Source organism: Varanus komodoensis, unplaced genomic scaffold (genome assembly GCF_004798865.1).
Source record: "Varanus komodoensis strain SLA01 unplaced genomic scaffold, ASM479886v1 scaffold46_1, whole genome shotgun sequence".
In the NCBI taxonomy this organism is placed as follows: Eukaryota; Metazoa; Chordata; class Lepidosauria; order Squamata; family Varanidae; genus Varanus; species Varanus komodoensis.
The window spans coordinates 675,928-696,908 of NW_025336043.1; the positions used below are offsets into that span (position 1 = coordinate 675,928).

General features: G+C 44.2%; 1 protein-coding gene across 3 annotated transcripts in view; it reads left to right on the forward strand.

The window, feature by feature from the left end:
- The window catches only part of CTDSPL2 (CTD small phosphatase like 2), a 37,805-nt gene that overhangs the window by 12,598 nt on the left and 4,226 nt on the right, over positions 1-20,981 (forward strand). For 2 of the 3 annotated variants that reach the window (XM_044444916.1, XM_044444915.1), the window contains exons 2-12: positions 3,691-3,899; positions 7,172-7,310; positions 10,224-10,373; positions 10,567-10,779; positions 11,260-11,338; positions 12,574-12,685; positions 12,799-12,885; positions 17,499-17,561; positions 17,657-17,736; positions 19,846-19,972; positions 20,603-20,698. In XM_044444916.1, the coding sequence (XP_044300851.1) occupies positions 3,714-3,899; positions 7,172-7,310; positions 10,224-10,373; positions 10,567-10,779; positions 11,260-11,338; positions 12,574-12,685; positions 12,799-12,885; positions 17,499-17,561; positions 17,657-17,736; positions 19,846-19,972; positions 20,603-20,698 (1,332 nt within the window). In that variant the 5' untranslated portion in view covers positions 3,691-3,713. Of the gene's footprint in view, positions 1-3,230; positions 3,254-3,690; positions 3,900-7,171; positions 7,311-10,223; positions 10,374-10,566; positions 10,780-11,259; positions 11,339-12,573; positions 12,686-12,798; positions 12,886-17,498; positions 17,562-17,656; positions 17,737-19,845; positions 19,973-20,602; positions 20,699-20,981 lie in introns of those variants that run through there. The other variant, XM_044444917.1, reaches the window with a different exon arrangement.

The window sequence follows — 20,981 nt, forward strand, 5'->3', positions numbered from 1 at the left end:
AAGTGCTACACCACACTGGCTCTCTTACAGCATGGAGCTTTATTCTCTTAGGATCCATTCACCATGTTTTTTCTAATTTACAATGTTTGTATGTCACCCCATAGCATAAAGTTCTCTGGGCAACTTACAATAAACATGAACACGGTTTAAATGAACATTGCATCGGAAGTTATAAACTATGGCAACAAGGCACAGCTCACAATACCCCAAAATTAAACACAGATTGTAAACTGAGAGACCCGGATGACACGAGTTGCTTGGAGGGCCTGGGTGGACAGAAGGTTCTCCCGGCTTTAGAAAAGACGGTCATGATGGCAGCAGGCAACCCCCCCTGCAAAGGCTAACTGGACTCTCACTGCTGGAAAAAGGTTCTCTCAGGTAAAGCTGATTAGTTTCAGTTCTGTTGACCTTTTTCCTCTCATACTTCACCCAAAATCCAGCTTTGTTAATATAAAGGCTTTCTAGTTTTTATCTGCTTTTATTTTTGGTCCACCAAGGACTCTGTGTGTTTCACAGGTCCAGGGAACAGCTGGAGTTTATTTCTATAAAATTGGCCACTGCTTATTTCTGTATCCTGGGAGTCATCCTGAAACCTCCATAGCACGTAGAAGTACAGTGGTACCTTGGCTCACGAACTTAATCCATTCCAGGACTCTGCTCGTGACCCAAACTGGTCGTGAGCCAAATCAACTTTCCCCATAAGGTTCAGTGTAAATAAGGTTAATCCATTCTGTAACCATTTTTTTAATCACAAACATTTGAAGCAAAGTGACAAAGAACAACAAAGATCGCGGCCATACCCCCCCCCCCCCCCCCAACCCACCCCCGTTCCCCGCCCCCGCAAAACCGAGATCGTGGCATAGACAGGCGCGATCATGGGCGTGCTTGGGCAGGGAAGACGGGCACAATCGTCACCTGATGCGGAGTTCAAGACCCGAGGCAATTTTTTCCTGAAATTTCTGTTCACAACCCGATTTGGTCGTGAACTGAGGTGTTTGTGAGCCGAGGTACCACTGTACACCCTAATCGGAGTACTCCCTGCTACATCCCCCCTCAAGTGTGTGACTAAATGCTGACGGCAGGGGTTCACTACCACGCAGTTCCCCCACCTCTTCGCTTTCTTTCTGTCAGACTTGGTGACATGTTCTGAAGAACTCAAAGCTTTACACTCTTGTAACATTCTGGTTGGCCCAATAAATGTGTTGCCCCAATACTTCCTTATGGTCAACGTGATGTCACATTTGTATGGTAGTCACATGTATGCTAATTTAAGTCTTCAGTCTGTGTGGAATAGAAGTGGGAATAGCAGAATGTTCTGCCTGGTGAAGCAAATGTCTGTTAGGAGGCCTGAGAGTAACTGTTGCAAAGACCATTAAGGGAACTGATCACAGAGGCTTGGATGGATGCGAGGACTCCCTGGCAGTGGCCTCTGGCTCAGCTGAATGAACAGGATGGCATCTGCACCACCTGTCGGTAGAGATGTCCAGTCTCCCACTCAGACAATAACTGCATATGCAGTTGCTGTGTATCTTCTATGATTTATTGTAGAAAGGTGCAGGTTCCCCTTCGTACCTTTCACACAGGGTACTGGTAATACCTCTCTGCTAGGCTTTTCCAAAGAAAAGGTGCAGTCCATCTAAAGGCACTTGGAATTTCAAGGGGATTAATAAGCATGTGCTTAACCTTCTACCCTTGGAATCTGTGAGACTTCAAGATGTATAGTTTTATTTATATCTTGCTTTAACAAAACAAAATGAACTTCTGTGCAACATTTGTTACTTGGTAACAGGTCTTCAGGAATAGGTGCTGCTTTTAAATTCACCAGAAGTTAACAGTTACTTCAACACAAATCGATGTGTTCCTTCAAATGGTTACTGAAATTTAAGGACAAAGGTACAACTAGTTGTCACGTTTTTCTCATTTAGATTCTGTCAGTTTATTTGTTTACAGCTGATAGTACTCAGTTGTTTTATTGACACTTTACCTAATTTCAGTGTTTTCAGTTGTCCCAGAAAATCCTTTCATGAGGTAATCCTGTATTTTGTCAAGGTAGAACTTAAAATAAGCTTCATAAATTGAAACTACTTAACTGAAATGCAGGGTTCCTAAAAGGTAATATTTTAGTGGGTTTTGTTAACTTTGCCTAAGTTAGATATCTGTACACAGCTCTGCCTCCCTCCTTGTAGTCACGGAGCAGCTTACAAACATTAGTGGAAGTTCATTTCCTATCTCCCTCCCTCTAGTGTGCCACAGAAACATAATTTTTCCCAGATGGTAAGCTGAGGATCTAACAGGTTGTGACTTGCCCCAGCCATATGGGAAGTATGTAGGAGAGCTAGAAATGGATAGGGGGTGTGTTCAGATAAAAGAGTCACTCACTGAATTAACTTTTTGTGCTTATGGATCAATAGGTATGTAGGTAGGTAGGCAGATAGAATAACATCTTCAATTTGTCCTCCCAGGCATACATGTCCAATTAGATTTTGATTAGGAATTGTGTTTATGTATGCATAGTGGAAATACAGCAAATTAATAAACTGCCTTGGTTCTGCTTGAATTGCTCTGCTCTGCTCTGCATATTCTTTTTATATGAACCAGGCTTGCCAATTCCTGGCTACTGGCTGTAAACGTGTGTAAGTTGTCAGATGTCAATAATTTTTGTTTCTCATTTATTATAGTATGTTCATTCCCATTCTCCTATTTCCATCTCTTTGGTCATCCTGAACTTCTAAAGGAAAAGAACCAGGGAGACCAAATGATGATAGCAGCAATTCTTCTGCTGTCCTGCACGCAAGTGCCTTCCTTGGTGTGTGAATGGACGGAAAGCAATGGCTTGTTAGTGACACAACTTGTCGTTCTCTTGTGGATGTGATACTTTTATTTCTTCCCTGGATGGGCTGGGCTGATGGTAGTGGGTTATTTCCATTTCAGTTTCAGTTGATTGTTCAGTCAGTTTACATAGATCTTTGGGAGGTTCTGGACAAGCATTAGGTGCTGATTCAGTCCTGCTGGCTATGTGCTACCTCTTTTACCGAAGGTGGCATGCCTGCTTGCACTGGTTACTGAGGAGCTTGGGCAGGCAGAGGTCTTGCACTGATCCTGCTCGAGTGATGCGCTGGATCACTGTGTGAATGGAGTGCTGGACTCGGTGGACCTCTGGTCCGAACCAGCGTGGCTTTCCTTATGTTTACAGGTCCGTTGAGACGCATTTGGAATGAGAGCTGAAATTGCCCGTTGCCCGTTCAGAGTCCAGGTGAGAGGCACATTGGCTTCCACTTGAGAGTGGTCCCAGATGATCCATTTTAGATTTCTCCTGTAGGCCTTTTGAGAGTACAGGTCCTATTCCAGAAAACCACTGAAGTGGCCTCAATGAAAATGCATGCTTGGCTTTGAGGTAGAACTGCTGCTTGTCCTGTTGCTCCTTTTATAGATGCCCTGCCTGAATTATAAGATGTCTCAATTATTCATGTCCGTGTATTTTGATCTAGATCTTAGGTCTCAGGTTCTGGAGAATCAAATGGTTGTGTTTTAGTCAGCGGTACTGTAGTTTCTCAGATTCCTAGATGCTACCCTCGGCCTGAGGGAGCTAGAATCTAATTCTGTAGATATTCAGAATATCTTACCTTGCATTGAATTATACTAAATAACACTTGGGGTCTTAATGGGTTTTTTGTTCTTCTTCTCTTCTAGGTTTACATGTGATACCCACAAAAATGAGGCTGAGAACGCGGAAAGCGTCTCAGCAATCAAATCAAAACCACACGCAGCGTGCGTTGAGGGTAAAGAGAAAATACTCAGAGGTGGAGGAGAGCTTACCTGTTGGTGGAGGAAAGCCTCAGAAAAATGAAACTGGTTTATTGTCTTCAATAAAAAAGTTCATTAAGGGCAGTACCCCAAAGGTAAGTACGCAGCAACTGCGTCTAATGTTTTGACAGGATTCCAGTATTCTTTTGTTTATGTATTTGCGATATTTTATCTCCCACTTAGGTCAAAATCTTCCCATTATGATTGACAAAAATAAATCCTAAAACTACAATACCTCATAATTTAAAGTGTTTCAAAGCACATTGGTTGCAAACCTATACAGATGACCTAAAAATAATTCAGAAAGGCATTAAAATAAAAGGACAATCAGAAAAGAGTCAGAGAAGAGGTTTGGTAGTGTTCTCTACAAAGGGGTTTCCAAAGACATGGGGCTGCAGCTGGAAAAAAAAAAACCTGTCCCTGGTCCCTGTGAGCTTGATCTCCCCGAATGATCTCACCAGAATTCAGAAACTCTGAAGCTGATTTGGGCTCAGGTAGGCTTCTGTAAGTGCATGTAGTCTTTCAAATAAAGCTCATTTAAGCTTCTAAAGATAAGAATCAGCACTTTAAATTGAGCCCAGAAATAAATTGGCAACCCGCATACCTGCGTCCTAACTCCATTCGCATCTTGATCACTGCACTGTGCCCATTATAGTTTCTGAACTGTTTTTAAAGGCAGCCCCTTATAAAGAACAGCAGAGTGCCCCAGTCTGGAATAACTCTGAATGTGTGTTGAAGGCCACACCTCTTCCCCAGATAGGGTCACCGTCATCAAATCACCCTAAGCTGGTAAAAGCCTCTTGCCGTGGGCAGGACCTGCACATCCACCAGTCATGCCGGATCCAGGAGAATCCCCCCTTGATTCTTCAGGGTCGAGCAGCACCACACAGAGCAGGCTGCCTCCTCCTTTCCAGGTAAACAGTGCACTCCCAGCGCACTGCTTAGACTGAATTTTAGCTTGCTTGTCCACATCCACTCCAGAACTTCCTTGCAAGCTCAGGGATTGCTGCCACTTCCCAGACTTGAAGGAAGCAGAAGGGAGCTCCATGTTGCTTGCACCAAGGAGACGTTTTAGCCCAAATTCTGGAAGTCTTATTTCCATATTTGGGGGAAATGGCTGCATTCAGACATAACATTTGGTGTTACAGGAATGAGCAGGCGTTAAGCTTCGGGTGAGTGTAATCCTAGTGTGTGGGCTTTTGTAAAACAAAGTGCCAAATTATAGCTTGCTGCAAACAGATCAAAAGCTTCAAATCTGTGTGTGCAAGGAGAGTGCCTAGAACTCGCTCGCTCGCTCGCTCGCTTTTTCTTGTTGCTGGAAAAGAGGGTATAAAGGAGAGGAAAGGGAGTGTACAATCCAAATCTTGTTCTTATAAATGCCAAGCCATGAGACATTAATAGGTCTGAATGCAGCTGTGAAAGTGTGAAAGGCATGGTTGTGCCCTTTGGGAGGCTGTGCTTTGGACAGGTTGGTTGTTTGTACAGTGGTGATGGAACAAAGGTAAGAAGTTGCAGTTTCCTTTCAGTATATTCCTTTGATAAGAGAAACAGCAGCATAAAAATCCATTGAGCAAGTTTTTTCCTGCTTATGAGCGAGATATAAATGATTCTGTGGTTTTCAGATTAGCTGCATGAATTGGGAGTCTTTCTTAAAAGTTGGAAATACTTTTAAAGAATATCTGTATGCACACGGTTTCTGATTGGATAAATGGCCAGTGCAATGGCCAAGATGCAAATTGAGTTTGTGCAGATCCCCTCTATCACAGTGTAGATGTTCTGCATTGCATCAGAGGGACTGCTTTCACGAAGGAGATGGGGGATAGCCTTCTTTCTGGGAGGGAGCCTGTAAATATTGGCAGTGTGGTTTAGTGGTCAGAATGTTAGCCTAATCGCAGGGAGACCCACGGTCAAGTCTCTGCTCAGTCTTGGAACTCACAGGGTGCCCTTGGGGCCAGTCTCTGTCTCTCAGTCTAACCTGCCTTACACCTTGGTTGTGAGGATAACGTTGGCAGAGGTGGACCATATCCGGTGTTTCTCAGGTGAAAAGAATAGGAGTGAAATAATACAGAAGAAGCAGATTCCCGGCTTGTGCATTCTGATCTGACAATAAGGGCATGTTCCATGTTGCCACTACCGTCTGGGATGTGAAGAGGAATTGTTCGGTTTAGTTGCTGGTGCAACTAGTTTTTTGATGAAATTTTTTTAGGGTTCAGTAATACATTGTGACATTTTATGATGGCAAACTCAAATATTTGGTTGTAAGCTACTTTGCTGGCCTTTCTAGGCAGGAAAACTGCACCTAAACCAGGAATGAGGAATATATGGCCCTCCAAATGTTGGACTGCAATTCCTGTCATTCCTCACTCTTTACTATGGTGGTGAGGCTGATGGGAGTTGTAGTCCAACATTTGAAGGGTCATGCATTGACCCAGTGCACACACAATAGCAGAAAATTGTTGGTTACTTAGCACTGTGTTTTGACCCAGCTGGAGGTTGAACATTAAAAAGCTTGCAGAATTGCCCAGCATGCTCCCTGGCAATTTGTGGCATAATTAATCTACTGTTTGCCATGGTTACATGTAAACAGTCCCCTTAAGTAAAGTGATTTTTGAAGATTGGCCTTGCTATCAGTGCTGTAGTAAATTTGAGATACATTGTTTTAAGCATGGGCAGTCAACTGCCAGTCCAGACCTTTCTGATAGCCTTTCCCCAGGATTAGGCGATAGAATCAAAGGCAAAAACATTGTAGTCACTGGTCTGCCATTTCCCTGTCTTAAAGGATGAGTAAATATAATGCCCTGTTTAAAGTGCTGCAGATGCTTGGCAACATTTGCCTAATTACCCATACAGCCTGTTGTGCCATCCAAACTCAGGTGGCGTGCCTTGTTTGTGGAGGAAACAGACTTGAAATAACCCATGGCAAATGGTGTCCAGCAGATGCTGCAGCAGAGGCTACTGTCGCTTGCTTACACTGCAGTGATCATGGAGCTAGGTTCCATCCCTCCTCTTGTCACTGATCAGAACTGAAAGTTATTTGTAATTTCCATCCCTAAGAAATTCTTTAATTTAGATGTACAGGATTTAAACTTGAGTCTGTTGGTAACAAAGCCCCAAAATAGCCCTCCTAACAGCACTTTGGGGGTTGCAGGCTGTTTTTCCTTGCTTTAATGTGAGAGACTCGTTTATTTCAGTCTTATATGGAAAAAAAATCCTTTCCAATTCTCCTTTCTTACAAAATGGAGAGGTATAGAAATAAACATTAGGTGCATGAAATTCCACCATTAGTAAGGATCAGAAAAATGGACAGAGAACATGTGTTAGTGACCAAAATACATTTCAAATTTTAATGCTGTGCTTTCTTTTTAAGGATGAAAGAGAACATCCTGCAAAAAAAAGTAGAATTGAGCATGATATAGATGACAGCTTGATTACATCCACTCCTCGAACAGGAGAGAAGCCTAATAAACCCCTCTCCCGGGTTAGGCGGAAAAGCCAAGTGAACGGAGGTTTGTTCATATTTCCCTTCAGTGACTCATACAGAGCCTCTGGGCTTTCTGCTTCCCTGAAATAATCAAGACTTTTGGCGGTGGTTCCTTAGGAGAGCAGGGCTGAACCTATAATAGTAGCCGTGCATTTGGGTCCCCAAACTGCTGTTATCCATCTCCACAGTGTGTTGATTGTGCTTTGTGATATTTTCCCTCAGTGCTGACAGCGAGCACCTGAGGCAGGCTTTTATGCCAATTCTGAGGATGGGAAAGGAAAGTCTTAGCCAAGGTTAATGGCTGATCTTAGGGCTGATCTGCATTTTGCAGCTGGCTCGTGGCCATATCAATACATTGTTCTCTGAATTAGGCCTTGTTAACCAATCACAAGCTGGAAATGGAACTACAGAGCTTGCTCAGCTGTATCATTTCCCATGCGCTAGGTATAGGATAAGCCAGGCCCTCGCCCTTGGCAGACTCACGAATAGTGTCGTGGGTGCCCTCGCAAAATGGCTGCACTGGGGCTGGGGCTTCCCCTGCATAAAGTGGCTGCTGTGGTGGGCACAGCCGGGCACGAGCATGCATGGTCAGGAACGCAAATTGGTGAGCCTGAAAGAAAAGCAACTTTCCCAAGAATATAAACTCATGGTAGAGGTTGGGATTGAACACCGACACACGAGAGCCGCCTTATGAGGTAGATTAGGCTGAGATCAGCAACTGGCCTAAAGTCACCTGGTCACTGTCTTTCTGCCTAACCTACTTTACCAGGTTGTTGTGAGAATAAAATGGAGAGGAAGAGGGTCAAGTACCTCACCTTGGGCTCCTTGGAGGAAAGGCAGAAGTACAGTGGTACCTCGGCTCACGAACGCCTCGGCTCATGAACAAATCGGGTTACGAACAAACATTACTGAACAATTTTGACTTGGGTTGCAAACACCGCTTTGGTGGAGACCGAGATAGAGCCATCTACCCCCCCGCTGCCCAATGGGGAGATGCCCACGATCGCAGTTGCTTTCGTGCAGGGAAGGCGTCCGTGATCAGAGGCGCGCTGCTGCAGGAAAGACGGGAGCAGCAAAGCAGAGCCGCGGGGGAGACGGCCGAGATTCCGGCTGGCTGGCTGGCTGGCTGGCTGTATGTATTTATTTATTTATAACATTTCTGTGCTGCCCCCATCGCAACAAAGCCTCGGGGTGGCTCACAAAGAATACGTAAATACATACAGAAATAATGATAATATAACAATTTTAAAAAATCATTTTTTAAATCAGAAAAATGTGAAGCAAAGTGCCCTTCCTGCAGGAGTGCGCCTCTGATCAGGCACGCCTTCCCTGCACGAACGGAACTGCGACCGCGGCCGTCCCCCCACCCCCAGTGCTCCGTTTGCGCCCATCCCTCCCTCCCCCAGTGCGCCCGCGATCGTGCTCGTCTCTCCCCCCCACCCCCAGCGCACTGGGATGACGGGCGCCTGCAGGGATGACAGGCGGATCCCGGTCATGCTGGGGGCGGGGCGGGGAGATGGCCACGCTTGGGGTGCGGGGGGGGGGGGAGATGGCTGCAATCTTTGTTGTCACTTTGCTTCACATTTTTCTGATTTAAAAAAATGGTTACAGAACGGATTAACCTTATTTTCATTGAACCTTATGGGGAAATTTAACTTGGCTCACGAACTTAATCCGTTCTAGGACTCTGGTCGTGACCCAGATTGGTCGTGAGCCAAGGTACCGCTGTATATGAAACAACCCAAACAAACGAAGGCCACTTTTAACCCAAATACAAATGGTGCTGAGGAGGACCACTTTGCTTTGCAGCAGGCCAGCACCCCTGTTAAAAATGATTTTAAAAAAACTGAAGACAGTAAAAACCAGAGAGGACTTGGAGCTTGGCAGGCTCCAAGAGGCAAATCCATTGTCATGTGGGTGCCGACGGACACTACGTTGGAGATCCTGTGGAGACCTCTTCTGCATCTGTTGGGATGTTTCTGAGAGCCCAGCCCTTGCCCAGCTTCACAGATCATAATTATTGTAACAGGCTGCTACAGGATGTTCTTTAAAATAGTTGCAGTGGCCAAGTGTCTGTACCTGGCAGGTGGGATGGTGCCTGCTACCTGTCTGGGAACGGGAGGCCAGAGCCCCTGCCCGGCTAGGTTTGCCTGTTAGCAGGTGGTGCTGCCAGCATTTAATAGCTGTTTTTGACTGTGACACGTGCCCAGCGTGGTTCTTGATCTAGTATTACCTCTGCAGGTATTTCTTGAACAAAGCATTCATTTGTGTGGATATTGTCTTGTGACAAGGGACAAGAGCACATTCCTTCCATCTGAACAAAGCGGTGCTTCTTTGTAACTGGGGTTCCTGAGCATGGTAACGTGCCTCAGGCTCTTCCAGTTCCCTGTCACTCTCCTCCTTTGGCATGGCTCTGAGAAGGAGATCATTTTGTCTGACCACACTTAAGCATCGTATCTGAATCCAGAGAAACTGCCTAGTCTTAACTTTGCATTAAGTAAAACAAGCCATCGTCAACCATGTTTTATTAAATTGGTTTGTTTCAGTTAACCATTGTTAATGTTATCCACAATTGTACAAAACAGTTAATTTAAAATGGAAGGAAAAGCTCTTGATCTCTTCAAAGCTTCACTAGAGAGAAGAGTACACGAGAGGCCAAGCTTTCTACTTGCAGTACTAAATCATCCTTCTTAGGTTGAAGCCAGGCTAGTTTGTCAGCACATATGCATTTGTTTTCACTGCTCTCTCTCCTAAGTATGGGTGGGAGGGTTTTATTCATACGGGTGAGCTAAACATAATTTTAGATAAAAATAAAATCAATATTTGGGATCAACATTTATTTTAATGTATTTGTCATTCCACCAAATGTATTATAATGACTACAGGAACAAATATGACTGTAGAAAATTGCTTAGCTGAAGTGTTCTGTGTGTTCTAGAAGCCGGAAATTATGAAATGACAAACCAGCATGTTAGACAAAATGGGAAATTGGAGGATAATCCCACCACTGGCAGCCCCCCACGGACTACATTACTGGGGACCATATTTTCTCCAGTCTTCAATTTTTTCTCACCAGCAAATAAAAATGGCAAGTATTATGCAAAGCTGCATTTACATACTATGCACAGCTAAAATAAAAAAATGGCTCTTATGGAGGAGTTGCTATGTCAGGATGTTAGGGGAGAGAACACAAGCCGCGTTGTGCTTTGAGTCTTCCTGATCACAGTGCCTGCTGATTTTCTAGCTGCAATAGCAACCTATGGACTAAAACATCTTTTCAGGGACGGTTGGCTCGGACTCTCCAGGGCAAGCGGTTGAAGCGGAAGAAATCGTGAAGCAGTTCGATATGGAACAGGTGGATGAGATAATCACCAGCACCGCAGCCTCTGCCAATGGTGCTTCCTACACCAGTCAGGCCGTGCAAGTCAGATCGATCAACAATGGCTTGGAAGAAGTAGAGGAAGTGGCTGATCGTGACCTGCCTCCTCTCACTGGTGAGGGCCAGGCGTGGTTTGGCTCTCCTTGAGGTAGCATTGAGGAAGGCCTTGTGCTTCTCCGCTCCTCGCAGCCCTGGAGCAGAGGGGGCTGGCTCAGGCTCCTCCGCGAGGAGAGGGCAGCATCGGTGGCCTTCCCTGAAGGACCTTCTTTCACTGATGCAAGTGTGGTCTAAGGACTGGCAGTGTTTTCAGTCAGGTATCGTTCAGGCTGTCCTGTGTTTGGCTGACTGCATCAGTCATGTTTGCATTTGCAAAGGTATCTAACTGTTGCTTATTGGCTGGGCATTCAGGAGACAAATTATTAGGCTTACAAGCATTGGTTGGGGGTGCTGCAACTTTATGCAGAACAGCAACGCTAAAGCCCTTATGATCAGAAAGCCGGATAAAAATATTTTAATAAAGGAATAGTCTGCTCTGCTGCTAACAGGGAAATTCTTCCATCAAGTGAACTAATAAGGAGCTTTTGTGTTTTGTTAGCACCAGTGTCTCCGGACAGCGGTTACTCATCGGCTCATGCAGAAGCCACCTATGAAGAAGACTGGGAAGTCTTTGATCCGTATGTGTTCATATTTGAACTCTGTAATTTTAAGTAATATGTTAAAAAAATAGAAAGGAAACAGAAGGCCCTGTCCTTTTATTAGGCTTGTAGTGGTGAGCTAGGGTTTTAAGGAGGAGTGCTTGCTTTTGTTTAAAGCATAATCATCCATACAGACAGCACTTGAGCAACTACAGCAGTAAAATTAAATTTATTTATTTGAAATCTTTGTGGCACCTGTAATTCAAATTAAGGTGGGCTGGATTATATAGTTTGAAAACAGCAGAAATATGTGTGCATCATTTCTTTTGTTAATAGACTCAGCTGGTGAATGCTGTCACAATTATTGGAAAAATGGGGCCAATAAGAAACAAGAGGGGGAAGTGGCGGAATGCTCCAAAAATCCCAAAGTTTGTGAAAATATAAAATAGTCTTCAAGGTGGAAAAGCCCTGAAGGGACAGAAATGTGCACACACCAAAACTGAAACAACCCCAGAGAGAAGTGAGGGCGCTCAGTGGCCACTGGGCTCAGAGTGCCTTCTGGACTGCTCAGGTGAAACATCAGCCTGGGAGGGAAATCGCCTAAAGTGTCCTGGAAGAGGGCTGGGTAGCCTGTCTGGAACGCTGAACAGGAGCCCTCCGTGCTGCAGTGCTTTGTCGCAGCTCCCACGTGTGCACAAGGGTTAGCTTGTGGAGTAACTTGTCATGGTTATTTAAGTCATTTAAATTTGGCTTTTGAAATCTCTATAGTGAGATTTTATGATTTTATTGTTGTTTGTAGGTTACCCTGAGAGTGTCAGCTATTGGGTGCTATAGAAATACAATCATACTGCAGTGCAACAATAATAACAAATAAAAATGAAACCAGCAGATAAAAGAACAGTCAACAGTACTTAAAATTGCATTCAAAGTATTTTAAAAGCCTGAGCAATGTAATTTTTTTTTAACTTTAAAATATCCTCCCTCTGTCCCCTTGTACTCTCCTTCTCTCTTGTGTATGCTTTTCTCTTGTGCACACTTAACTCCTCAGAATCAAACAGGAAAACCTGGACTTCCAGAAGCTGATTTCTAAACTGCTTGTATGCCCTGCCTCTAGTGTAGAAGTGTATTGTGTGAGACATTTTCCTATGAGCCCATGACTGCCCAGATTCTTAACCTTCACCTTGAACCGTTCCAGCTGTCCCAGCAGCTGAGTGTAAAAGCAGTGGCTTATCACATGGTATCTTGTCTTGTCTTGGGTTTGTTTGTTTTTTAAGGTACTACTTCATCAAACACGTTCCACCACTAACAGAAGAACAACTTAATCGGAAGCCTGCTCTTCCACTGAAAACAAGAAGCACACCAGAATTCTCATTAGTTCTAGACCTGGTAAGGGAAACCTAGTCTGCTTTTGTGTCATTGACATACTTCACAGTATTGTAGCAGAAGGACTTTATTTTCCCGCCTCTGCTAAGTCTTCTCATTTTCTTAATTCTTTATAGGATGAAACACTAGTCCACTGTAGTCTAAATGAGTTGGAAGATGCTGCACTCACATTTCCAGTCCTTTTCCAAGATGTTATTTACCAGGTAATCAAAGCCATGTTTGGGTGAATGTAAACCTGTCCGTATGAATTAGAGGGGCGGACTCCTACCATGCACTTGGTATCTTCTTGCCCTCCCAAGACAAAGGCAATTAAGAGGCATTGTTTACATGCTAAGAAATGTTGTCAGGTGAGCTGTCAGATAGTAGATGTATTTATAGCACACTGCAAAATGAGTTCCAAAACAGTTGCAAAACCTCTCAGGGTAAAGATCTCAACCATTTCCTAATGGTTGAAGGATTCCTCTTAGCTGTATTTCTGCCTAGCACATCTCTCCTTGCCAGCAGGGATAGGAAAGAACAATGGAATTTTGATGGTTATTTTGCAAGAAAAGAACTTGCTACATGCTTCTGTGCATGAGAAAATGGATCCATGCTAGTTAAACACACCATTCTGAAGGGGGAAAAGTAAATTTATTGCCTGGGGATAGCTTGCTTTCAGAAGCAAACCTGCCTCTTCACTCCTAGTCAGGTGCTTCTTTTGTGAGAAGAGTTGCTTTTGTTGATGGAGACTGCCCGATTTCTAGCTGTTGGTTGTACTTCACAACATATTCTTAGCTTCCATCTACTGTGCATTCAACAATTCTCCGGCGAAGAACAGGGGAAGGAGGAGGAGAAGGAGGTGTGTTCCAGCAACTGCCAAAGATGCTGCACTGACCCCAGCTGTTGTTCTCAGGTCCCTATTGTGTGATGTACCTGGGAGTAGCAACAGCTTCCCTCCATGTAGTTCGCACGATATTGGACCCCTCTGTAGTATCTTTGGAGAATGACACCAGGCACCTTAAACGGACACTTGTCCAGGTATTTTACCCTAATTTTAAAACTTGTATTTTGTATTTTGTTTTATTTAAAAATCCTTCAAAATTCTGAAGCTTAAATGAGATCTTCCAAAAAAAAACCAACAACAAAAAACAAACAAACAACTTGGGTTTCTTCTGTCCTGTTTGGCAATAGCAGTGTTCAGATTCCTCTTGGACTACATGGGTTAGGAGGAGTCAGTTACCTGGTTTGGATAGCAAAAGGAAGGGCTGGAAACCAATGCTGCCTTGTTTTTCCTCCTGTGGTTTGCTGAGATTTTTTTCTTTTAAGTGACTGGAATGCATTCTGATTCTCTTGCCTGTGGTATATCCTACTGAGAATAGTCAAACTGCAAAATCTGTTTCTTTTAAATAAATCTGTGGGGTGGAGGGGGTTTAGAATAAAACTTTTCTGTCTGTTGCTGAGACAAATCAAATGATACAGAGTTCAACGAACTGTGACATATTTAATTCTCTAGGAGATTAAGTAGAGTTTGCATTTGACAGACCCCAAATCTTGCCTGGAGTATATTCTTGATTTATTAGCAGCTATTTGTTTTCTTGCTGGCTCTTAAATACAGTTAATTTGTTTTCTGAGTGGCTGGAGAATACAACCTGCAACACAATTATGCAAGTCTAAGGACATTTAATTGAGAGTTCAGTGAAGTCCTTTCCTTTTTCTCTTTACTTCTTAGTCTCATCTTTAGCTTTTCCAGAATAAACAGGTTAAGCACTGCAGCTACAAATGTTCCAGTATTGATCCTAATTCAGCGGTTCTGGATTTAAAACCAAACATACGCTTGGAAGTAGGTTTCATTGTTTTTGGAGAAATCGGTTCCACAGCGTGTGTGTTGGGAATAGCAGCCATTGCCACCTGAGTCTGTGGCAGGAGAAAGCAAGAGCCCGAGGGCCATTTTGTACCCCCATTCAGATGGGCTGTACTGGGAAATTAAAAATTTTAAAGTAGCATTCAGTTGTGCTGAAATGTACAGATTTAGATTTTTTGCAAGCTAGATGTGTGCATAACGGCACTACAAAGCAACATTTGGTGTGTTTTGCCAAAAACAACAAAAAAAGAGCAAATAAATCAGGAAGTGGCAAGGCCCACACTGTGGCAGCCAAGGAGCAGGAGCAGGGTTCCTGCCCCCCCACCCCCCAACAGACAGTTCTTTGGCTAAAGCACTTTATTTCCAATGTGTGTTCAGCACACTATTAGCCAACAAGGGAAACGTCCCTGAGCACATGCAGAGTGGCTTGTTAAACCCAAACTGGAGACTTTTTCTGAGGACCCTTCTTTTCCACAACCCTGGGCCCCACCCCCCAGTATCCCCCTGTGGAGATGGGCAAGCCTCCTAGATCTATGCAGGCCCTCTAGTTAGCTAGTTCTTCTCTTCCAGTGCCACATTACGGGGTCACGTCATGGGTTCAGGCCAAGTTCTTCTGGCTGCTCTCCCATGTCCCCTCCCAGCACTTCCCAATCCTGACAGTTCCCAGAGTCTTCCAGAAGAGCCGGGGGCAGCAGCCTTGAGATAACCGCTCCCTCCTCCGCCGTCTCTCTGTCCACAGACCACCTTTCCCAGGCCTCACCATCCTCCTCTGAAGAGTCGGTGCCACCCTGGCCCTGGAAAGCACACCAGGAATAACTGCTTCTTCCTTCCCAACGCCAAGGTCGCCTCTCCAGAAGCTCTTTTCCATACTGGAGTGGCGAAAATCTCTCATTCTGGGTTTTCATTCTTCAGTATACAAAACTGTATTCCCCAGGATACCATTTAGACTTTTTGTACTTCTGCTAGGAGAGACATAAATGCGAAGGAGGGGAAAGGACTAGAAAGGATGAGTGTATATATTTTGTTGGAACCCTGCTACGTTAATACCTGAAGTCTTCATGGTTTGGCTAGTCTTGGAAAAATCTATCGGTCAAATTCCAAAAGTGTAGCTGAGCTAGTTTCTTGCTGCAAAAACAACCAAGAGCCATGACGCCTTAAAAGCTAATACACTTACTCAGTAGGAATTTATGCAGACTAGAGACCACTTCATTAGCGGCATGGGTACAAAAATAAAAGCTATGACAAATGTGGTGGTGAAGCCTTCCACAGCTGCAGCCAAGCATAACCAGAAGGGAAGGTACGGGTGGTTACTCTGCTCTGGTAAGTGTTATGGGACAGTCTGAGTTCTTGTTCCATTACTGCGCCATGTCTCTGTTGACCGTCAGGGCCAATGGTGAGTGTTCTGTGTCTAGGCAGCAGGATGTTGGTTTAATTTCTCTGCTACAAGCCGCACAGGGTCCATTTTGTCAGTTCTGCTCTGTCTGATCAGCTTCTCAGTGACTGTGCAGGCAGATGATAACGATTGGAAGTGGGTGACTGAACTGTGGGCACCCTGGCCTTGGCCATCGCGGGGGCGGGGGGGGGAGGTATTATTATCTGACAATAAGCGAAACTACTATTCATTTTCTTTCACATATACAAAAGCACTGTAGACATGTGTATTAATAAAATAACAGCTGCCTAGAGTTAAGATTTTTTTAAAATGTCTCATGAGCTTCTTTAGCACTTCTTTATGCTTAAACTTGAGTGTAAATGCTGTAGGGACTTTTACTGTGTATTGGTAGTTTGCCATACAATATAGATCTCAGCAGCAGGCCTAGTGCAACTCTGTTGTAGACTGCATGAAAGAAATTACGGCATGCCAAGGGCTTGTCTATCATACTTTGCAGCCAAATAATGCACTATTTATTCCTTTAGGTGGAGGCCAGTATTCAATACCTACTAGGGTACAACCCCCCCCCCCCCATGAAACTGCACTTTCCAGAGTCTTGGTGAAGGGAGGCCAATTTCCAGTTTAATTGTTCATTTGATCTCCATCCCTCCTCCTTTACATCACGCATGACCTTTCAAAGTACATTGGCTGCCAGCTTCTCACCCTATGAATGTGGGCTCTGGTGTTGGGCTTTGAAATGTTGTTCTTCGAGGATGGGTTTGAGAAGGACGACAGGGTCTGAGTCTGCGTAGCTGAGGAAGGCTCACCTCGCCTCTTTTACGTAGCGGTGCACCCTGGCTTCTGGTAGCGATTTCAGAGGTGTGCTTGCAAAACAAACCGCCATAGGGATGTTTTTGCCAATGACCTTCTGATGGAAGACACAGACAACAAGGATGAGTAGGTGATGACCAGTAAAGTTGCCTAGGATGTTGAGCTTTGGATAAGAAAAGCTAAATTCTCCTTGATGGCATAAACAGAAATTGTTTATTGTGCATTGTTTTCTGTGCATGTCAAGGCAATTAAATTAGGAACCCTTCACTGGTTTCTGAAAGAATAAGTAGTACGTAATATTACTAAATCTGAATCAGCCAGCCTGATTTCTTGCTGAAGGAAGAGCATTCCTGAAGCTCAAAAGCTTACAAGTTAAAAACGGTACTTGACCCTGTTGCTTATCTGTGCTCTGTCCCTGATGCGCTGGTGGCTCAGTCAGAGCTGAAAGAGAATATTCAGCATTTGGTTACTTGCCTGGTACAGTTTGCAGTGTTATCAACCACATTGCAGTATTATCGACCATGCTACAAATTTCTGCTTAATGTTGGTATTTCCAATAATACAATCAAATACAACCTAGAATTTTACCAACTAAAATTAACATTTCTTGTTCCACATTACTAAACATAATAATTGCTGTACTATAGATTCTTACTGCTGTGTTAATAACTGATTTATTCAACAATGACTACCACTTGTTACAGAAGTCTGTCATTTGAAGCAGAACTTCTTCATAGTATACTGTATATTTAAATCACTGTTTCTCATTCTAGGTTTATGTGCGATTAAGACCATTCTTCAGAGAATTCTTGGAACGTATGTCCCAAATCTACGAGGTAATGAGTCTCACGTGGAGCTTGTGTGTGTTCCTTTAAAACCTTAAGTTTGGCAGTGCAGCTGGCTAATGCTATTCCCCTTCCTTCACTTTCAGATCATTCTTTTTACTGCTTCCAAGAAAGTGTATGCAGACAAGTTGCTGAACATTCTAGACCCCAAAAAGCAGCTCGTCAGGTAAGCATGCCGTAAAACAGCCGGTCTTCCTTCTTGAACTTCAATCAGAATTAGACTGCACACACTTCTAATGTAAAGTAGACCCATTTCAATATTACAGCATTCTGAAAATACAGATGTGCGAATTGCTTCTGTTCAGGATTCTCACCTGCCAGCCCTGCCCTCTTCGGAGATACTGCAAGCCGTGAAGACAGCAGCTGGCCACCCAGATTGAGTGGGCCGGGGGGCTCGGTGATCAGCGATAACAGAGGGAATGGCCCTGCATGGTGCTTGGGGCTGGCGATGGCTGTGGCAGTCGGGGAGGGACTATCGCACAGTGGGGGAGCCCCTGCTCTGCTAGCGGAGGGGGACACAGCCCCGCTGGAAGCCCCAGGGAGCTGGCACTGGTCATTCCCCGCCGGGCCGGATGGATTTGAGTGCGAGGCAGCTGGGTTAATGTTTGAATATACACTGAAGTGACAAGCAGACTCAGACGTTCTAGTTCCTGGCAGCCTTTATCGGGCCACCTGTAAATAAGGTGATGGTTCCCATATGTCATTTGGGAAAAGAAACAACCCTGTGGGTGAGTGGCAGGTGAATTGGCTTGCTTGCCTGCTAACTGTTCTCATGGGCCACAGAGGGCCGTAGTTGGTGGAACACTGGACAGAAGCCCTCCTGCTCCAGATGCACTGCAGCATTTTATTGTAGGTCCCAAGATTTTTTTTAAATCCCTGCAGTCTGTTAGGCTAAAGGGCGATTTAAAAGGTCTTCTAATAAATAATGATTGCAGGTGATTGGGTTGCAACAGTTGTTGGAAACCCTCCAGAGAGCCATGTGGGTATTGTGACAGTCTATAAAAATGCAGACAAACAAACAAATGAAAAATAAGAGGGAATACACTTGAGTGACCCCTGAGGTATACTTGTAAAACATTTTTTAAAAGCTTAAAAGGGGGCAACACCCCCCCCCGCCCCCGATGCTCAGTACAGAATACCATGCTTCATGGCATCCATGGAATGTTCCATGTCTGCTTTCCAAAGAATAATAGGAAATGGGGTGTGGATGACAGGTCATGCTTGTATCCCAGATGATTCATGGTACTCCAGACAAGGACGTGGCTACCTGCTTGGAATCCCAAATAGAAGCAAGGCCCTTGGACTGTGTGGATCCAGCACAACTTTTTGCTGCAGGGCCTGTTGTGGAATGTGGGCTTTGAAGCATGGCTGGAGAGGCCCGTGGAGTCGCGGTGGCTGATGCCGAGTGGGGGAAGCCGGCTGTTGGGGCTTGATCTGCTTTACATGTGTCGGGGTCTGTTATAAAAACCTTTTGCTGTTCCTTATTATTGTCCTCCCTTAGCAACAGCACGTCGCTCCCCCTCCTGGTGAAGTTAATCATTGAGAGTACAGTAGTCCCCCAAAATTTGCGGGGGTTACGTTCCTAAAGCACCAGCGAATTGTGAAAAACCATGGTTTTGGTGCCAGCAATGGGCGCCAGCCACCAAGGCGGTGCGGGCGGGAGGCGCGGGCCGGGCTGGCCTGGGGGGTGTGCGCACAGAGATCATTTTCTCCGAGTGAGTCCAAACTCGGAGGAAACTATCTCCTTGCGGGCAAGCCACCGCACAGTGAGGCGCCAGCTTGCTCGCACGGAGAGCGGCTTGGACTCGCTCAGAGAAAAATCCCACGAAAGACTGAGGCCACGAATGCTGAACTGCTGCTTCAGAGGGGTATACTGTATACATGCTTTAATTTTCTGTGAGATGTTTATTTTTTAAATGATTTCTGTTATGAAGTCCAGATGGTCCATCTGATCCAGGTTTTCTGGGTAAATGAAAATTAAATGACTCTATCAAATGTTAATATTGTGCTGCAGCCAGTTCTCAACAAGTATGACCATTTTTTGACTAAGTTTCAGATAGGGTGTGTTTGGACAAAAATGAAACATGAAGACTGCCCTGTAATAAAAAGATTAGCACTGAACTGCCCAGGGAGTCTTGGGCTATTGGGCAGTATGAATATTTAGTAAAGAAATACACCCATTGAAATAGGGGGAACATTTTAAAAACAACATTTTAATACACCTTTCTCTACTTGTAATCTGAAAGTTGAATGTCTTGTTTCCAACGAACTGCAGGCATCGACTTTTCCGTGAGCATTGTGTTTGTGTACAAGGAAACTACATAAAGGATTTAAATATCCTCGGTAGAGATCTCTCAAAAACAATAATTATTGACAATTCACCACAAGCCTTTGCCTATCAGGTGAGCGCGCTTTCCTCTGTTCACCGTTCAGTTCTCAAAGATGATTCTTTTAAAAAATGAAGACAACCCTAAGCTTTAACAGATGAAAAACAGACTAAAAAAATGAAGAAAAGCAGTACCTCATGCAAAATATTTGAGTTAAATTATGTGACTGAATCAGAGCCAAAACATGGAGTAGTCTTCATTCTACATGAGTTCTTGTCAAGTTAATAGATCTGCCTCCTTACATCCTTCTCCGGATTACAAGCCAAGTAGTTAGGCAGCTCACTTGAATATTTTTTAGCAGCCACTGGAGATACAAAGCAAAAACATCTCTTAATGAAGGTATCACTGTTGTGTCTTTTGTACATTTAATATTTTGCCAGGGAGAGGTATAGGCTGCTTTTGAGAGAGACGAAAATGTTAGCATGATCTGTTGGCATAAAGAGTAACTGCACTAAACTGATCATGGCTCTGATCTGTAGCAAGATGTGTGTATGTGCTGAAGTGTCCAGCCATGCTCCAGCCTGTGGCTTCTCTCTCTTGGGGAGAGTTTAAAGAGTAGGACTCCCAGGCATCACTGCCCTCCTGGTCCTGCTCCAGAAATTCTAACACAATGTTTAATTTTCTTTTGTTGTTGTTTATTTTTAGCTTTCAAATGGGATCCCTATAGAGAGCTGGTTCATGGATAAAAATGACAATGAACTCCTAAAATTGATTCCTTTTCTGGAGAAACTTGTAGAGCTGGTATGTAATTTTAGAAAATGATCTTTTGATATATCTTTTCCTCTTAAGTCATCACAGGATTACACCTGTTCTGGATTTAGGGGCAAATTTAGAATGCTGATGGTGGCAAAAACATACCATTGTGGCTTGGAAACATTACAGCCTGCTCTGTCCCTTGTCTGTCATTGTAATACTGATGAATTATCCAACAATATGTATGCGCAGAAGGGGACATGGAAAGCTGTTCTCTGTAGATTCTCCTGGTCTCTTAAACATCAGTCTGCCAAAGTCCCAGGTTGAACAT